At 42.4% G+C, this 18,303-nt stretch overlaps 3 protein-coding genes across 8 annotated transcripts; 2 read left to right on the top strand and 1 right to left on the bottom strand.

Moving 5' to 3' along the window:
• The first annotated feature begins 95 nt into the window (after positions 1 to 95).
• On the top strand, positions 96 to 12,347 carry LOC120444607 (putative uncharacterized protein DDB_G0271606). Of its 3 annotated transcripts, XM_039624383.2 has the most exons (6): positions 96 to 407; positions 6,793 to 8,425; positions 10,368 to 10,571; positions 10,636 to 11,214; positions 11,816 to 11,869; positions 11,928 to 12,347. In XM_039624383.2, exons 2-6 carry the CDS (start codon positions 6,823 to 6,825, stop codon positions 11,954 to 11,956), a joined length of 2,469 nt encoding a protein of 822 aa, XP_039480317.1. In that variant the 5' UTR covers positions 96 to 407; positions 6,793 to 6,822; the 3' UTR covers positions 11,957 to 12,347. The 3 variants fall into 3 exon arrangements, with proteins under 3 accessions (XP_039480317.1, XP_039480315.1, XP_039480316.1); XM_039624381.2 differs by lacking the exons at positions 11,816 to 11,869; positions 11,928 to 12,347 and having other exon boundaries at positions 97 to 407; positions 10,636 to 11,778; XM_039624382.2 differs by lacking the exons at positions 96 to 407; positions 11,816 to 11,869; positions 11,928 to 12,347 and adding an exon at positions 6,153 to 6,204 and having other exon boundaries at positions 10,636 to 11,779.
• Positions 12,348 to 12,763: 416 nt separating this feature from the next.
• Positions 12,764 to 14,775, top strand: LOC120444920 (very long-chain specific acyl-CoA dehydrogenase, mitochondrial). The gene has a single exon (XM_039624914.2). The coding sequence runs from the start codon at positions 12,812 to 12,814 to the stop codon at positions 14,693 to 14,695; it is 1,884 nt and encodes a 627-aa protein (XP_039480848.1). The 5' UTR covers positions 12,764 to 12,811; the 3' UTR covers positions 14,696 to 14,775.
• A 260-nt stretch (positions 14,776 to 15,035) lies between these two features.
• On the bottom strand, positions 15,036 to 18,265 carry LOC120444921 (endophilin-B1). 4 transcript variants are annotated; one of them, XM_039624917.2, is made up of 6 exons: positions 18,074 to 18,265; positions 17,414 to 17,911; positions 17,261 to 17,296; positions 16,990 to 17,180; positions 16,622 to 16,826; positions 15,036 to 16,105 (listed from the first exon to the last, which is right to left on the bottom strand). In XM_039624917.2, the coding sequence occupies exons 1-6, from the start codon at positions 18,149 to 18,151 to the stop codon at positions 15,977 to 15,979; spliced, it is 1,137 nt and encodes a 378-aa protein (XP_039480851.1). In that variant the 5' UTR covers positions 18,152 to 18,265; the 3' UTR covers positions 15,036 to 15,976. The 4 variants fall into 4 exon arrangements, with proteins under 4 accessions (XP_039480851.1, XP_039480849.1, XP_039480852.1 ...); XM_039624915.2 differs by lacking the exon at positions 16,622 to 16,826 and adding an exon at positions 16,169 to 16,409 and having other exon boundaries at positions 18,074 to 18,264; XM_039624918.2 differs by lacking the exon at positions 17,261 to 17,296.
• Positions 18,266 to 18,303: the final 38 nt, after the last annotated feature.

The following is an 18,303-nucleotide window of genomic DNA, read 5'->3' as shown; positions in this document are numbered from 1 at the left end:
AATGTAAAAATAAGGGAATGTAAATTTGAAAATATTTGGTATTTTTAAATGTGGTGACAGGTCTCAAAGTATTTCGTTTTTTTTGATCCTTTTTCTCTGGTCACACTGCTGTTTTGTGATCGTGAAAAGAGCGACGTGAAATTAAACGTTTAATTAAGTTTAATGCTACAAATAAAATAAATAACTAAATTAAACAAAGCGGAGCATTTGCGTGAACTGTGCGTGTAGTTGTGAGTGTGTGAAAAAAAGCAAAACGAAAACAAAGCCAACTCGAAGGGGAAAAAGTGAAAATTCAGATTGAAAAGCACCAAAATATCGAAATCACAACATTGAATGTCAAAGAACCAACAGCAAAAAGAGCGAGAAACAAAGGAATATTGAAAAACTCTAAGAAGTTAACTTATTTGGTAAGTGAAAATGGGGAAAAAGAATGCAAATCGCAAATCTCTGGATTTTGCTTCTTCTGCTCATGCACACAGCCACATACCTTTGAGAACTGCGCAGGTGTGGGTGGATCTGCTCTGTGTGCAAATAACAAATTGTGAAAAACAACTCGCACATACAAGCATATCACCTAATGCACCAAATAAAAGCAATAAATAAACACATTCACACACAGGCAACATGCTGTGAATGCGTTTTTAAGGGGGGAGGGGCCATACCAAGTTTTTCAACATTTCACTTTTCCAATCGATCTCAGTTGTTTTTATATATGTATATTTTTTATCTACTATTGCGTAGCTGCCAATGTCACCTGTTTTTTGCTCTTTCTCTCTCTTGCGCTCTCACCCTCCCTCTCGCTCGCTCCCACGCTGGCTGTAGCTAGTTTTTATCTTGTGCCGTTAACACAGCCATTACGTGTCTCTTTCGCACTCGCACTGCACATTGGTATTCGTGTGTCTGTGCCAGACTGCACGTAACTGTATTAACCATTCGTACATGCGTATATGAATTTCCGCCTATTGATAACGGCTAAAACTCGCTCGAAATGGCCTTCTTTTCGAAATATGTAAACGAAACCCCTACCACCCAGCGCCCACTCAACCCCCCTCCAACCGCTTCTAATCGCAAAGTGCAAATATTGATTTCCTATGTGTGCTTTTAGATTTTCTCCCACTATCAATAACAATGAGCGCTCTCTGTACGTCGTTGTTGTTTCGGTTTAGTTTCGTATTAAGAAAACAAGTTCACAAGTTTTTGCACTTGTCATGCACTGTAAAAAACAGAAGCGATATTTAAGAGAGTGATGTTTAAGAGATAATGAATTAGAAATACATTCATACATCAAACTGCTTGAAAACTTTTGGTGGTATTTATAAGAGCAAATTGTAAATATAAAATCCATCTGTAAAAAACTAATGAAATTTCCCTTTTTTTTCAGTGTTTATTATTTTTTTCTGTTCCGTTTTGTGACTTTGTTTATGTGGCGATTTTCTTGTAATTGCGGGAATTTCCCGGCGTTTCAACAGTTGAGAGTGCAAATATAAAGCAGAGTGAGAAAAAACTCATCATCTCTTTGTGATTATCTGAATTCTGTTTCAGTATTTAAGCGGTAACTTTCCTTTCGAGCGACAAGCCTGTTCAATATTTTATTTTATTTTCAATAGCATCAAAACTACCCTTTGTCACGGCAATATTTTAATAAATACAACAACCTCATAAATTAAACCCAGATTTAAATGACGGTTCAAGCGTCTTATAATTTATGTGTGCTTATCATGAACAAAAAATGTAATTTGGAAATACCCATGATAGTGAGTACTTATGTACATACGTACATTCGTATGTATTTAAGCTATGATTCTTGGAGTTCCACTAAATGTCGCTTATAAAGTGATTTTTTGGATACCAAATATGCAAAAACCTAAAAAACTTCAATCATTACATTTATTTAAATGAATGGAACAGTGGATGCTTTTGTTGTATGATGCGGAGCGATAGTGCTTATTATACGCATTATTACCTACCTGACTTTATTTATGAGTACAGCTTTTTTGATTGTCATGCTGATATATCAGAGTTAAAATGCTCTTCTGACATAATAGTTAAGATTACATATTACATTCCATGTTGGTTATCCAACTCAAATACTGTATCAACAAAACTTAAAAGTCTTGTAAGTAAGTGTTTTTTCTTCACTTGAGTGACTACTGTACAGTATATTCTAGCGGTCTCAAAGAAAACTTTCCCATCAATTCAAATCTATCTTATCGCCAGCAATTGTGTTGATATTTTGTTTCGGGAAGGGGCGAGTTGAGGAAAATATATGTACATATGTCCCCTGTTGCGAAGAGACACAAATGTCGCGCGATAAGGTGGGCTTCCCCCCGCCAACCGCAACACACCTGGTTGGATTTGGACATCGACTAAAAATAACTCCGCTTCGATTATTTTCACAATTTGAAAAAGGCAAATTGCGGCGATTGGCGGTCTGATCATATGGGTGTATTATAATAAATGAATAACTTGTCGTATAAGTTATTAAGTAGTTTACACAGTAGGCAGGCGAGGTGTTCCACGTTGATTTTCCATTGCGATTTCCCCGCCGATTTTGATTTCCCATGCCCATATTCAATTCTAGAATTCGGCAATGACGTCAAGGCCTGACGTCTGCAGAAAATTCCGCAAAACGCCTCTTCAAATTATTGGCGAGGCAAGAAAAGCAAAAGAAAATCGGCGAGCAAGCACCAAAATACAAAATAAAATTATTTTCGTTCCATTTTTCGTCTTTTGGTATTTTGTGTGCTGCTTCCATTCCGTTTCATGTCTCTGCATTTGATTTATAATTTTCACAATTCACATACTTTTCTACGTTCCTCTATCTCTTTTTATTTAATTTCCGAGTCGTTTTGTTGTTTTGCGACAAAGTGAAAGTTGTTTTCCATGTTATTTACTGCAGCCTCTTGTTATTTTTTTTTTGGTTCATCTCCTCTTATTTTCCCAGTTCATTTCGGCTGTCCATATGTTTTGTGTTTCAAAAGCAAGTTTAAGGTGCGGGAAGGACGCCTTCTAGTACGTAGTTCCTTTCGCAATTATTTTTGTATTCAAGCATATTTTTGGCGATTTTTTGTTATTTATATATGTTTATTTTTTGACATGCCAGACAGCGAGATTTCCGGTCAATATGCATCGATACCTTAAAGTCTTCGAGGGCGCCAAAACGGCATGGTAATTCCCCAGTCGGGCCAAGATATTATCAGACTTATTGGGTTGATAGACAGGGAGATTACACGTTTGTTAGGCTGCGAAACTAAAGGTTTGGAGGAATACCATTTAAATCTAGATTTGGCATTGGAAAGTCCGGAAACAGCCATGATATTCAGGATAAAACTGGTTTAGTATATTCTTTTAATATTATGTGCTAAACCTAGTACAAGATGGCAAAAATAATTATTTGAACTAGAGTCAGCAGTAAAACAATTAACAACTGTTTTATGCAGAATAAATATTTGAGCCACATGAACATTCAAAGTTCACTGGCATCTGAATACCGAAATGTAATCATTGGAAATTCCCATAAGACAATTTCATGTAAATCGACCAAAGAACACGCGCTCACAGCACTGCTACCAAAAAGTTTCACAAAGGCATTTTAATGAATGGAAATTTTGCTCGACTAATTACAAGAGTTACACACACCCACCGAAATTTCACTCCCTCACAATCCAAAATACCTAAACAATCGTGAGCTGCCATAATTTTAATGACTTCGTAAACTTTTTTGTTTTTGTATGTTTTTGGCACACAGTGCAAACTTTTAGTTCTTTTTTCATGTTTTTGTTGCTCTTAGCTGGTTTTATGTTTGTTTTGCGTGTCCTCGAAAAGGCAGAATAAAATAAAAAACGAAGTATAGAATAATACAAATGATCTTTTACCTGTACAATAGGTTTAATGTCCAAACAGTGCGTAGCATAACTGTAGGTGTAGGTTATAAAAACTAAAATAAAAATTCTTATACAAAAACAAATTACAAAACAGTAGACTGTTAAAAATCATAAGAGGTATAGAAGACAGTTAAAGGTCTATAAAAGTAACCTTCAATATTCAGACAATAATAATAAGTGATGTTATTTCTTAGCCTGTCGAGTATAACCTATTTATTAGAATTTTTGGTTAAAATCTCTGCAAATCCGAACCGCACTGTACTCTTGTGTGTGCATATGAAGATATGTATGCACAGCATTATCATTTCCACACGAGTACTCTCAATTTCTTATATACACTATGGCCTGCGAAATATTTGACGTCGATTTCCGATTTTCTGGCTTGTGCATTCTGGGCATTCGCGTCTGTATGGGTGTATCTTTGTATCTCTATCTCTCCTATCTGCCCTGCATATATCTGGCTAATTGTGAAGGTCGTTTACGTCTGCAGTCGATCGCCCCATTCTTGTTGTTGTTTGTCTGCCACCCGCTATAAGGAAAAATAAGGGGGGAAACTGAGAGGCAGACGAAGCTGGCAAACAAAACGTAGCATTCTTAAGAGCACAGAAAAACGAATTTTCATTGCCTTCCCATCGACCCCTTGACGATCCCTGCCTCTTCCCCTCCGATTTTATCTCTTTTCCCACCAAATATCGTACCAAAAGAAAAAAAAGGAGAAATTGTCTAAATATTTTCAAATATCAGATCGCAATTTACGTGTTCCGCTCATCCGTCTATAAGTACCCCACAAAATGATGTTGGAATTTTATGGAACTAGCAAGAAAAAAATATAGAAGACAAGAAGAATTGTTTTCATCATATTCTGGGGTTTATCTTTAATGACTTCTTAATGACTCCTTAGCAACTTGAAAATGTTGTTATCGCGGGCAAGAACAGCTTGGTTTTGATTTTAAAATAAACAGCAACTGGAAAGTGAGAAAATATATATGAAATGAGAATTTATTATTTATGTTTTGCTGGCCAATTTTAAAGGCGCCATCGCCGCCAATTTGGTGGCTTATATTTTAATGAATTATACATTTTTTGTATAGATTTCGTGTCGCTGACATGGTTTTGCTTCGCTTTATTATTTGTTTTTATTTGTCAGACTAAAAGTGGGGCTGCGAGGGCGGTTCTAATACTTGGCTAAGCTGCTGGCTAATTTAAGCGATTTTCATTTGGTCGTTGATGGACAGCAATTAAATGCTTATCCCACTTGATGGGTTTTCGCTTTTTAATATGAATTTGCTGCGTCTTCAACTCTTTCACCTTAGCCAGCATATCATTAATTTTGTGCCTTCATCCTATTTTTTTTTGGTTTATTTGTTTGGTTTTATATGTACAGGCTTTCTTGTTGTTGCTGCACTTTTTCGAATATTTCATTCAATTTTCTTGGCTTCGTAGTGTTGGTGTGAAACTCCCACACAAAAATTTATTTTTATAAAAGAGAGCGGCTAAGAGAAAGATCGAAATTTCTTTTACAAAGTGGTATTGGTGTGGCAAAAATATTGAATGATTTAATTGATTCGTTACGGGATCTATTATTTTTCTCACATTTATTTTAAACTACCAAGCGTAATATCCTACTTGTTCCACGTTGCGTATGCTTGATATGCACTTTGATATCAAGTATTCACATTGTGTACTTCAGAAAACATTTACGAATTGTTTTGCTTCTCAGTATCTTTATTGTTAACACTGGGTTTTAGTACGAATTTCGACAATTTTCTCAGGAATAAATATATATATTATATCTTTTGTTTACGCTCTCCCAAACATTTTCCACACACAAGCACAGTGATGCCTCTTTGCTGCTCATGATCTTTTCGATTTGTAGGCCTTTGGTTCTCAAAATGTGCGATATTTGTATTTCAGTTCTTCGCTGGCATTCAAAGCGTTCAAACGCGTTCGAGGCAAACTGAAATTCAAATGATTTTTGTAACGAGAACTTCGGGAGGTTTTCGAACTTATGATTAAAAGTGGTGTATACCGAAAAAAAATTAAGCAAAACAATTTAAATTAAATACGACCAAACAAAATTAAAAATCAATAATATATATATAAATATATATAAAAATAATAACCAATTTTTAAAAGAAGCAGTGCCTTATCACGACGATAAAATTTGATAAGTGAAATTGTGTGATGAGTTCGACAACATATGTAAATAATAAACTTTCATAAATGCTAAAAGCAATTTTATGAAATTACAAGTTTTTCAGAAATATCATAGTGTAATCACTCGCCATTAATAATAAAAAGCAATTTACTTATATACAATGTAAGTTCAACGAAAACAAAAAATGACGTATATTTTAATTATGTGCTGTATTTAAAATGTAGAAATAATGAGGAAATTGTGTATTTAATTCAAATTCCCATTACCAAATCCGTTTATTTATCACTATCTGTCTGTATCAGCGATTGGATATGTATAGTTTGCCATATCAGTAAAATGAGGCGCCACTACCTTATCTATTCCGGCAATAGATAGTATTTACCAGATACATATATGTATGTGTGACCATTTAATTGTGCTATCCTTGACAATGGCCCATTCTTTTGGTCAATCAAAGCGAAATATAGACAATATGGCACGGCAGCGTTGTGTCATAAATATTTTTAAATATCCCATGTCATTTTGGCCGAGATCTCTCTGCCGTCTCTGCTTATCCGCAGCTTTTTTATTATTTTGAAAAATGATAAAAAAAAAGAAATAGAAAAAGTGCTCGCAACACGCTTAGTAAATGTTCTAAATCGGGCAATGGTATAATCTCGAATGAGTGAACCGAGAAATCGATTTCCTTTCCTCTTAGTAATTGAATTATAGCCAAGCACCTGACTGATGGGTTCTTTTGCACTTTTCCAGGTCTCCAGCTGTGACAAATGATGGCCTAAAATGGCGGCTACACCACCAATGCCGCCCGGATCAAACACCCACCAATTGAATGGCAAAAAAGTCGGCAAGGGCAATCCCCTAACTGAGGCGATCAATCAGCACTTTCAGCGGAAGAACCAGAACCAAAACCAGAGTCCCAATCCCAGTCATAACCCGAATCCCAATAGTCCCGCTAGCCGCAGCGGGAGCTATGAGCAGCTGGAGCTGCTGGATCACGCAACGCATCCACAGCAGGAACAGGAGGCCACCAGTGGCAAGGCCAAGCCGAGCTGTCATTGCACCAACATTAGTATTATGCACCTGTTTCATGAGATGAAGCAGGAGTTCCCCACGATACCCGATGCCATAGTGACGCAATGCGTCAATGAGAATTGCCATCAGCGCGAAAACTGTATCCAGATGTTGAGGAAGGAGCTCGCGCTCCATCCCATCCCAGTTCAAAGTTATCCGGCGAAGGTGTTGCAGCAACAGCAGCAGCAACACCACCAGAACAGGCAGGCCAAGCCTCCCACGCCGCTTAAACCGTCACGGGCAGCACCACCACATCCGGAAGCAGGGCTGAGCAATGGAGTGGCCACGCCGCCAGGTGTTGTTAGCTCACATCCTGATACGCAGCCTAGGCCACGACCCACGACGCTTAATCTGCAACGTCAGTTTAGCACGCAGCTGCAGCAAAAGATTCTGCAGCGCCAGCAGCGTCAGCAGAGGGATTACCACGCAGCCCAGCTGACGCCCACTTCCTTGAGCAAGCCGCTGCGCCGGGCACCGCCACTTCCGCCGCCACCCAAGCCGAAGCCCGGCAGCTTCTCCAACGATTCCTCATGTCTCACCAGTCCCATGAGCTCCAGCGAATCGGAGCTCTCGCTCAATGCGGCCCCCTTATCGTCACCAACGTCGTCGGCGGCGGCTACTGGTGCTGCGGCGTCAGCAGCAATCGCATCAACGCAACAACAACCCTCGCCGGTGCGACATCGCTCAGTCATTACGCTACAGCCAGAGCCGCCGTACGCGCGCGATTTTCGCAGCATTGACTTCCCGGCGACGAATACGTGTACGCCGCCGCTTCCCTCGCCCAGCTCGGCAGCGTCGCCAAGTGCCCCTGGCGGACGCAAGAGCTTCACCTCGCTCAATCTCACCCTGCGCCAACCGACGGGCTCGGCGCAATCGGCCATTGACATCACCGCCGGTCCGGCGCCCAGTGGACAGGGCAGTGGGATCACCTACTCCAGCGTTAGTTTTGACGCGCGCCGTGGAACGCAGAAGAATTTCCAGCTGACTGTGACGGACGAGGGCAGTGTCTTCAGTGCGGGCAGCGTTCGTCCAAGGACTTCATACGCCGCGCCCTGTGAGCCAGTGTCAAGTGTTCCAGCAAATCAACAGCCGCCTCCGCCAGCATCAGTGGTGGCAGATGGTCTGGGGGACGCCGATATGACGTCGGACGTGTTCCCATATCCAACGCAGGAGCAGAACCACATTGTGGCATCCAACTATAGTAACAATCATGCCGTCAGCGACAACAACAACATTGGGATCAGCAACAGCACGGACAGTAGTCCCACCATGCCCCTCTACGAAGGAGTCATGGAGGAATGCGATCGCGAAGGTCGGTTACCCTTTATCAGAATGGGGGTGTCCACATATAGCAGGAAGCTCGGTGATTTTAGGGGCACACGTGCGTTTCCAAGCTGCTTTTTTTTAACATTTTCCACTCGAATACTCTAGGAAGGGGGTTAAGTACTTTTAGAAGAAGTTTGAAAAAACATTTTTTTGATTGATAAAATTGTCATGAATCGCAATTATGTTCTAGATTCCCAAAGTATGCTCGAACCTAAACAATAATGGTCCGTATAATCAATTAACAAGAGTGTCTATTGCTTCGCTGACAAAATTCGGATCTACATTCTTGTTATTATTGAGTTCCAATGCCCGTTGGATTCCAATGCTTATCGACCAGACGCCGTCGTAGTTGGGCTCCGAACTTTTGTTATCAGCGAACAGGTTCGCCCAATATTGTTTACACTTGATAAGGAAATCGAATTACGCCCTAAAATAGAATTAGCGGGAACTGGGCTGTCTTGTGTTTCGCAAACTGAAACATTTGCGACAGGGTTCAATTTGCTTCAAGTGATTTTTGGGAATGGGTTCAAAGTGACACAACGCAGGGGTTACTTGGAGTCGTGATCGATGCAGGGTGTGCTCAAGACATGGAATCAAAAGCAGCGATCGATGATTGTGAAACTGGTTGATTATAAAGCAAAAGCGACATTATTCTAGATGGAGATACATCTTGACGTCATTAACTACGGGATGGTGCAGTTATCAGTAGGTGATAGTGAGTGAGATCACGAGAAAGGAAAACAAACAGTTGATGACGTACTGAATGAGATTTTTATACGCATGTTTGTTGGTCGAAGAAATTATGAGAAATGCATAGATAAATAAGTGATGTACACGTTTATTCATATATATTTATTTCCAATTAATTCAAGTTGATATATTTGTTCGCGTTTCAATTTTGTAGCATATCACATGTACGTATAGAACCTTATCCATATCGAAAGCCCACGCGCTTCGTTTGCTATAGATCGAAATGTCTTTTGTTATTTGTCTGGCTTCTGGCTTTGGCCATGTTTTTCCCGATTTCGTACCTCCCATCTCACTTTTCACATTATTTATACGTATTTCGCTTTGGCCGCTCTTTCTGCGACGTTTTCAATTTGTTTTCGCCGCGAGTCGTTCAAGTTCAGGGCGATTTATGTGGGTGGTAATACCACAGAGAGAAACAAAGGAAAAGAGAAGAAGGCGGCCAGGAAAATCTCTCCGTTTGATCAGCTAAGGTATTAAGCATACGCTGCGTGGGCCCAAAAGGCACTTACACTTTGACATTTAATCACGCGACGCTATCACGAGAAACCACTTTAAATGTCATTCATATCGTTGGAGAATTGTCCACCGGGGCAAAATACATTGGAATTTAGAAAAGCGAGAGCCATTAACGAAATCATTTATCAATTAAGATGCCAGCGAATCCCACATAATGATGTGACATATTCTGCACATAAACTTGGATCGGAGATCCCTTGGCCCACTGCCCTGTTGGCTATTTCCGTTGGAAATCTATCAAGCGTCTAAAAATATTCAAATGAACAGTCGTTCAAAAGCCAAACACAAAATGCATCGAAAGACTTTGTCTGTGTGTTTTTTGTATTCATTTATTTTTACCTATTTTTTCGTAGGAATAAATTATTATTAGATTGATTTTTGGTTGTGCTTGCTTGCGCATTTTAACTAAATTTATCTATTTAAATATAAATTCTGTTTATGAACCCCTCGCTATCTGCGGTAGCCAAGCGGGTGGTGGGGTAATTATTTTTAGCAACAAACAGAGTAATAAAATGAGAGGCGTTAGACAGAAAAAGAAATCTAGCTGCGGGGGAACATTTGGTAATGCGAATGCCGCCCAGCAATCATTTGTTGCCAGGCCAACGGAGCCACACATTCCACACAATCAATTGATCAGCTCTTCTTCCCTCTATATACTTCAGCTCATGCCGCCACTATTGAGCGGCAGAAGCAGCGGCGCGACAAGCTGGCCAATGCGCTGAGGGACAACAAGAAGCGGCTGCTCGTCCTGGAGCAGGAGATCAACATCCTGACTGAGCCGGTGCCGGTGGGGGAAACTGAAAGACTGGATAGAGATATCAAGCAACTGACTGAGGACTGCAAGCGGCTGCTTGACTGCTTAAATGGTAAGAATGATTGCACAGCATTTCGGCTGCCGACAAAGCTCATCCTGTTTCCTTAAATTCACAGAACCACAGGCGAATGGCCCTGGTCCGACGACCAGTCCAGCGAACCGCCAGCACCTGTTACCCGCAAGCAATGCTCCCCAGCAGCAGCCGCAGCATCAGCCACAGCCATTCCCGCGTCAGCGTCAAGGTGCTCGCGTCCAGGCGCCGCCCAGTTCACTGCGTCTGCACTCGGTGCCGGCAGCATCCATCTCCCAGCCGGTGCAGGACTTTGGGCAGCACCACAGCAGTGCTCCCACCTCCGCCTGCCTAACGCCCCAGATGCAGAGTCAACAGCAAATGTTCCAGCTGCAGCAGGAGCCGCCACCGACGTACGCCCAGTACTATGAGTTCCAGCAGTATCTGCAGCAGCAGCGACAGCAGCAGTTGCAACAGCAGATGCAGCAGCAACAGCAGCAGCAGTTGCAACAGCAGCAGTTACAACAGCAGCTGCAGCCACAACAGGAGGAAGAATTCCAGTCCGACTCCGACGTGGATGAGGAGGAGGAGACGCTCGACTCGTGGGCCTGCAACATGTGTACATTCCGCAACCATCCGCAACTAAATATTTGTGAGGCCTGTGAGAACGTTAGGATCCAGCCGGGTATGATACGCATTGTTCCCAGCGGAGGCGGGTCCGCTGCTGCTGCCACGCCCCCCGGCACCATTGAGCAGCAGCAGCAGCCGCCCCAGCAGCCGTACGCTCTGCATACATAACCCAAAAGCTGCAGAAAACGATTACAAAGTTCTCTTAATGTGCATGAGCTAGCTTCCGACTGTTCCTGCATGCTCGACTTTGAAACTGTGATAGCATTTAAACTAGTAGGCGGCAGGTTCATTATCCACTGCATGGCTCAACCTGAAAGACATGTGCGAAACGAAAAGAAAACAGCGAACGGAAACGAATTGCTTAGGCGCGGCCTCTTTAAATTATTTTTATTTGATTTATGTATGTATAATTTAATAATTAATAATTGCAATCGCCTCAGCCTCAGGCCGTTTAATTTAACAGTAACCTCTAACCGTTAAAAACTAGCTTTAAGCGAACGAAAAAAACAGAGTTTATTATTTTTAGCCACCTCAAAAGTAAATAAAGAACGTTATTTAAATATTTACACAAGCTTCGCCAGTTGTTGCTCTACACGTATGATTGGTAAAACGCAAAAATACATGTGTCTGGGCTTTGGCCAAATGTTTACTTTTAGCCCCTGTGCTGAGTCGTGAGGACATACATATAACTCTATCGCCGGGCGAAAATCGTAAGTATATATGTAATTAACTACAATATCATATTAATTGATCATCTTCGATGGGCAGGTATTATACACTCCTGGATTCTATCATGACAGTCGGCCAAACGCTCACCATGAGAACATAGACAGCTCCAGAGATACATATCTGAATGCTGTAACTGAATTTCGCTTAAGTCTTCGGTAACTTATCCTAAGGAATTGTAAAAAAGGAGGAAAAGAGGAACTATTTAGCATAAATGCTGCTGGCAGCAATTAATGTATTTTCGGTACTAGATAAGAAAAGACTTCAAGCCACGACGCATCAACTGAAACTAGCTATTATTAATTGTAAAGGAACCCGTGTATATTTTGTAAATATTTGTTAAACTAAACAGAAATGAGTTAGGATTTTCTACAAGGGAATTAGAAAAGGTCAACCGACAAGGAACTTTTGTAAGCTTTTTAAAAGCCGCATATTTATCGACATTAAACTGCAATTAAAGAGCGTGATTTGTGTTTTTATTTGGTGTTGGTGGGAGTAAGTATTCATAAAGAGTTGTAAATAAAGAATATTATTTATATTTGCAACATAATCACAAATACAGCAGGATACAGCATCAACAGATTGATAACGATTTTATCCTGTGTCTCTTCCATCATCAAGTTCGAGTCAATATTTTTCCTCAGATGCATTTTGTAGTTCCTATACTATCACGCAACTCAAAAGCTATTAAGGGAATTGCTATGTATTTATAACTAGTAATATGATTAAACAGTTTTTTAAAATTCAAAGATTTGAAAACCAACCGAATTGAAGATGCTAAACGATGAATACTCCGCTGCAACGAGAAAATATACCAGATTCGAATTGCGCAAGTCGCGGTGATGACGTCGTTGGGGGTGATCGGGAATGTGGGCACACTGTAGACTCTCGGTCCAAAGTGCGATTTACCAAACAATTTCGAAACTATGTGGAGGCAGACGATCCAAAGTACCAGGTTCCTGGCAGGAAACGCCACACTCTGCAGGCAAATTGCGACGCACAGTCCCAAATTGGGCGCGGAAAGCAATCGCAGCAAGGAGAAGGCAGCTGAGAATGAGTCTTTTATGGCCAACATCTTCCGTGGGTCTCTGGTATCCAGCCAAGTGTTCCCGTATCCAGATGTCCTCACCGCGGAGCAGAAGGAGCTGACCAACAGCCTGATTGATCCGTTCGAACGCTTCTTCTCCGATGTCAATGATGCCGCCCGCAACGATGCCAATGCCAAAATGGATGATGCCACTTCGACGGCTTTGTGGGAGCTTGGGGCCTTCGGAATCCAAGTGCCAGCTGACTACGGCGGCCTCGGTCTGAACAATACCCAGTACGGCCGCCTGTGCGCCATTGTGGGCATCAACGATCTGGGACTGGGTATCACGATTGGCGCCCATCAGAGCATTGGATTCAAGGGTATACTGCTGTACGGCACCCCGGAACAGAAGGAGAAGTACCTGCCCAAGGTGGCCGCCGAGCAAGTGTACGCTGCCTTTGCCCTTACGGAACCCAGTTCCGGATCTGACGCTGGATCCATTCGATGCCGTGCCGTGAAGAGTGCCGATGGCAAACACTACGTCCTAAATGGCTCGAAAATCTGGATTTCCAATGGTGGAATCGCCGAGATCATGACCGTTTTTGCACAGACCGAGCAGGTGGACCCGAAGACTGGCGAAAAGAAGGACAAGGTGACTGCCTTCATTGTGGAGCGATCTTTCGGTGGTGTTACCAATGGTCCGCCCGAGAAGAAAATGGGCATCAAGGCATCGAACACGGCCGAAGTCTACTTTGAAGATGTCAAAATTCCAGTTGAGAATGTGCTCGGCAAGGAAGGAGATGGATTCAAGGTGGCCATGAACATATTGAACAACGGTCGCTTTGGAATGGGCGCTACGCTATCGGGAACAATGAAGAAATGCATTGAACAGGCCACAGAGCATGCCAATAATCGAGTTCAGTTTGGTCAAAAACTAAAGAACTATGGATCCATTCAGGAGAAATTGGCCCAGATGAACATTCTGCAGTACGCCACGGAGTCGATGGCGTTCACTATTTCCCAAAACATGGATGCCGGCAGCAAGGACTACCACTTGGAAGCCGCCATCTCGAAGATCTATGCGTCGGAGAGCGCGTGGTACGTTTGCGACGAGGCTATACAGATTCTGGGCGGCATGGGATACATGGTGGATACTGGACTGGAAAGAGTCCTGCGAGACTTGCGCATTTTCCGCATATTCGAGGGCACCAACGACATTCTCCGGCTGTTCATTGCGCTGACTGGCATCCAATATGCTGGCTCCCACCTCAAGGAACTGCAGCGCGCGTTCAAGAATCCCTCGGCCAATTTGGGACTGATTTTCAAGGAGGCCTCCAGGCGGGCAGCCTCCACCGTCGGCTTGGGCGGCACAGATCTGAGTGGCCACGTAGTGAGTGAGCTCTTGCCCTATGCCAAAAAGACGGCCCATTGTATTGATCTTTTTGGACAATCGGTGGAAGAACTATTGCTGCGATACAACAAAAATATAGTTAACGAACAAATTTTGCTAACACGACTGGCCAATGCAGCCATTGATATATACGCAATGGTTGTGACGCAATCCCGATCATCTCGTGCAGTCAGTCTCAATCTGCCAACTGCACAACACGAGCTCAACATGACCAAGGCCCTCACAATTCAGGCGTCTGATCGAGTGATCAAGAATCTACAGGCTGCCACATCCAGTCACCATAGGTCTCTGAATGAGAAGATTTCCACCATCGCGAAAACTACTCTGGAAAATGGCGGTGTGACTACGACTGGAATCTTAGATCAAAACTAAAACAATATATTTTTATACGAATTTTAAGCCCTCTGATTGTTACCCTAGTATGAATGCCAATAAAGTCTTGTAAATAATAATCGCTAAAGTCTAAAGTACACATTGCTCGTTTTCGAGATCTTTGAAACTGATTATGCACTATCTTTGAACTGTTTTAGCATATGACTAACAAATACTCGGTCATCTATAACTGAACTCAGATAATAAAACTCTTGAAATTCAAGCACCTTTATGCCTTTAAAGCAGAAAAGCTCACAAATATATTTTAAAGCACTTACCTCGATTAGATTTTTACAGCCGGGCGGGCAATCTAAGAAAATATAAATTAAAACAAACTTAATTTTGTGGATTTAATTTTGATCATATATTTGTAATTATGTAGTATAGTTTGTGTTTAAAAATTCGCTTTTCATATTACAACTTTGTTTCTTTGCTGAAAACCTAAAAATCATCGTTGTTTACTTTTTAATTATTGTATTGTACGTCTTCAACAATATTTTTCTGTTAATTTTTAGCTATCAAGCGCCTTGGTGTTTTTAGAGTTTTGCCTTAAATGTAACAAGCAATATTCATTTAATTGACTTTCAAAAATTGCACGCAAAATTTTGTAACATAATAATTGCAGCAGGAAGTATTAAATATATTAGATAATAGTTGGAAACGCCTTCGCTGAATATATGGATAATAGGATTAACAATCGCATACTTACGTTTATATTTATAGGATATATAGTAAAGCACAGAGAATTTCGCTTGTTAACTAAGATATAGACAAACATAACACATATATAATACTTTTGTCGAGTGTAGAGAAGCTTAATAAAACAGCACTTTCTCTTTAGATATGCGAAAAGATTTAACAATTATTATGATCAGAATTTCATAAAATGTACAAATATAACTTGACGGTTATTCAGGCAGCCAGAATGCATATTTGATTACTAGGTGATCTGTGCAACTGAGTAGCGTAGCTCTTTGGCCAAGGATCTGGGTTTGATTATCACCGAAGGCTAAACTACAATGCTTTTTCTAACGACACTCTCATGAATGTATATGCCTTGTATATATTTATGTATGTATATTCTAATAAATTATTGTACTCTCTTGCTAGTGCCAAATGCCGCTTTGGCCGCATCTTCTAATTGTCCAATTGCATTTCCATCTCGCGATCGTCTCTGCTTTCTTAACGTATAAGTATTGCCGTACTTGGAGTATTTTTCTTGTTCATTACTTTTGGTTGAGATTATTGAATGATTGATTATTGCTGAACGAATTGGAGGGCTTAAAGGGTGACGTCGTGCTCTTCGTCGAGCATTTCAACAAACGCGCGTGGCACCAAACCTTTCATAAGACCCTGTTTTCCGTACATGTAGTCCTCGTTTACTGGTGAGCATTCTGTCACGAAAATCACCTGGAAAATTAGTGATATATATAAGCCTTGCTTAAGATAGGGCTTTTACTTCGAAAACTTTACCTCATTTGCGCTCAAATTAAGCTCGGTGTGATCCTTGGCGTCGTAGGAGCAAAGGACGCGTGCCCTCTGCATCTGATCCGTGCTGACGTGCATGGGCTGATTGGGCTTGTGGCCAGGGGCAACCATATTGGCAGAGTGATTGTTGCCGGGACCACGGGCTGCGGCTCCGGACGATATGTTGGACTTGCTGGCACTGGCCTCGTTCACGTCGAGCGGAATGTATGGCGTGGGGCCTCCCAAGCTGATGGAAGATGCAGAGTTTAATGAGTTTTTGATTCGGTTTGATTGCGGGCTCTAAATGGACAGATGAGCGGCTGAAACCTGACTTTACAAGGTGCAACAACTACCGATAACAGCAACCTATCTAGTAAGTATGATTTAAAATTAAATGCTAATGTTAACTGGCATGGAATCCGATTCGATATTAAGATCACAATAATAAGACCCCTAAACTGTGGAGACGGCTGTCGTATCGAACTCTATGTGAAAGTCTTCCAGCAGATTCGAAAGCGACTTGTCCAAATCGGGATCTAGATCGCTATCTAGGGCTGTGCCCCCCAATGAATCGGAATCACAGGAATGCATCGACACCGAGCTGGGAGGCCCACAATCAACGTCTTCGCTATTGATGCGCAGGCGTGGCTTGGGATGCTGCATTCTGTAAGACCACAAGCAGATATCATAACGCACAGTGAGATGACCAGAAGGGAGCAGAAGGGTTTCATCAAGGATGGGTCACGGTGTTTTGGTGTGCAAGAAAAGATTCGTTTGGTGCCTACATGGAAGTCACAGCCATCCTCCATCGCTCATCTTCTACTTACTTGGCCAGCTCACGCTGCAGCTGCTCCATGACATCGCCGCACTGTTTGTAGTACCGCACTTGCGTCTGGATGAAGGCGTGCAAGTGACGCAAGTGAGAGGCCTGCGATGTGCTGATCCCGTCCAGCAGCAGCTGGGTGATCTCCGACTGCCGGTCGAATTCGGCTTGAGCCACCCGCAAGTCGCGCTCCGCCTGGAAAACAATTGCAATTAGTAATTCGCTTATTGATTAGCCATAAATCTGGAGCGCGAGCTCGGTCAAGGTTTCGATACCTGTTCCAAGACGGCCTCTGGCGAGATGCCATCTTTCTATACATTCCGGGCAGCAGAGGGCAGAAGAAGACCGTAAGTGAAAAAGCCATTACGAAACCCAATCAATCATTCCCCCTTGCAAAAAGAAAAAACCACCTTATCCCACCCACTTACCGATTGCTGACCCAGCATGCTGCGCGCCTTCTTCACCCTGTTCTTGCAGGCGTCCAGATCCAGACGCTTGGTCTCCAGGATGCCGCGCTCCTTGCCAATTGTCTTCATTTCGCCGTCTAGGAACTTGCGCAACGGCTGTGTGAAGCAAATGCCCGAGGTGGCTATAAAGTCGTGCTCGCACTGGCCTAGCTTCTGTTCCGCCTGGCCGACCTTGATCAGAGCCTGGCCATAGGGCAGATCCTGGCCGAAATCGCCACCAGCCTCGATCATGTCCAGAGCCAGGTGCTCTAGGTTGCTCAACCTTTTGGGCTTCGACTTTTCGATCTTCTCGAAGATGAAGTCTTCGACCCGGTTCTGTGGATTGGGTATCAGCACCGACTCTGTATCGCGCACTATCTTCTCCGTCCATGTCTTGGTCAGATCAGCCCGCTCGGCAAGATTCTGGAAGTGCAAGTCGTACTCGGTGCGCTCCGTGGTGCCCAGTTTCTCCTCCGTGAGCTGAAAAGGTCATTTGCAGGTGATGGAGAGGCGTTGGAAAGGGCAAAGAAACAACGAAAGTGCTTGAGCTCGGTTTTGGGGGACATCTGCCATTTCCCCATCCACCGAAAGTCCAACACCACCCGCTTTTTTTCAGCCACCCAAATTCATTGATTTGTTCACCTGCACCACTCGTGAAATCGTGCTGCCCGCCTCCTTCACCAGGTTCTTCACATTGAAATTCGGCAGATTTATGTTCATTTTTGCCGAGATGTTCGCCAGATAATACTGCTGCTGATAAAGTTTAAATTTAAATTCCGCTGCACAGCCCAATTTGTTTGTATTTATTTCCTCTGACTCGTAGTGTGACCTATCGTTTCTCATTGGAATATACCAAATATACCGAAATAATA

Source organism: Drosophila santomea, chromosome 2R (genome assembly GCF_016746245.2).
Source record: "Drosophila santomea strain STO CAGO 1482 chromosome 2R, Prin_Dsan_1.1, whole genome shotgun sequence".
In the NCBI taxonomy this organism is placed as follows: Eukaryota; Metazoa; Arthropoda; class Insecta; order Diptera; family Drosophilidae; genus Drosophila; species Drosophila santomea.
The sequence above is the reverse complement of the archived record's forward strand: the minus strand, read 5'-3'. Positions and strand labels throughout refer to the sequence as shown.

Coding starts and splice junctions, on each gene's coding strand:
- LOC120444921 (XM_039624915.2), bottom strand. CDS start 18,151: ATGAACATAAATCTGCCGAATTTCAATGTGAAGAACCTGGTGAAGGAG. Junction 17,912..18,073: donor CGATTTCACGAGTGGTGCAG/GTGAACAAATCA, acceptor TGACCTTTTCAG/CTCACGGAGGAGAAACTGGG. Junction 17,181..17,260: donor CAGAGGCCGTCTTGGAACAG/GTATCGAAACCT, acceptor ATTGTTTTCCAG/GCGGAGCGCGACTTGCGGGT.
- LOC120444607 (XM_039624382.2), top strand. CDS start 6,823: ATGGCGGCTACACCACCAATGCCGCCCGGATCAAACACCCACCAATTG. Junction 8,426..10,367: donor GGAGGAATGCGATCGCGAAG/GTCGGTTACCCT, acceptor TATATACTTCAG/CTCATGCCGCCACTATTGAG. Junction 10,572..10,635: donor GCTGCTTGACTGCTTAAATG/GTAAGAATGATT, acceptor TTAAATTCACAG/AACCACAGGCGAATGGCCCT.
- LOC120444920 (XM_039624914.2), top strand. CDS start 12,812: ATGTGGAGGCAGACGATCCAAAGTACCAGGTTCCTGGCAGGAAACGCC.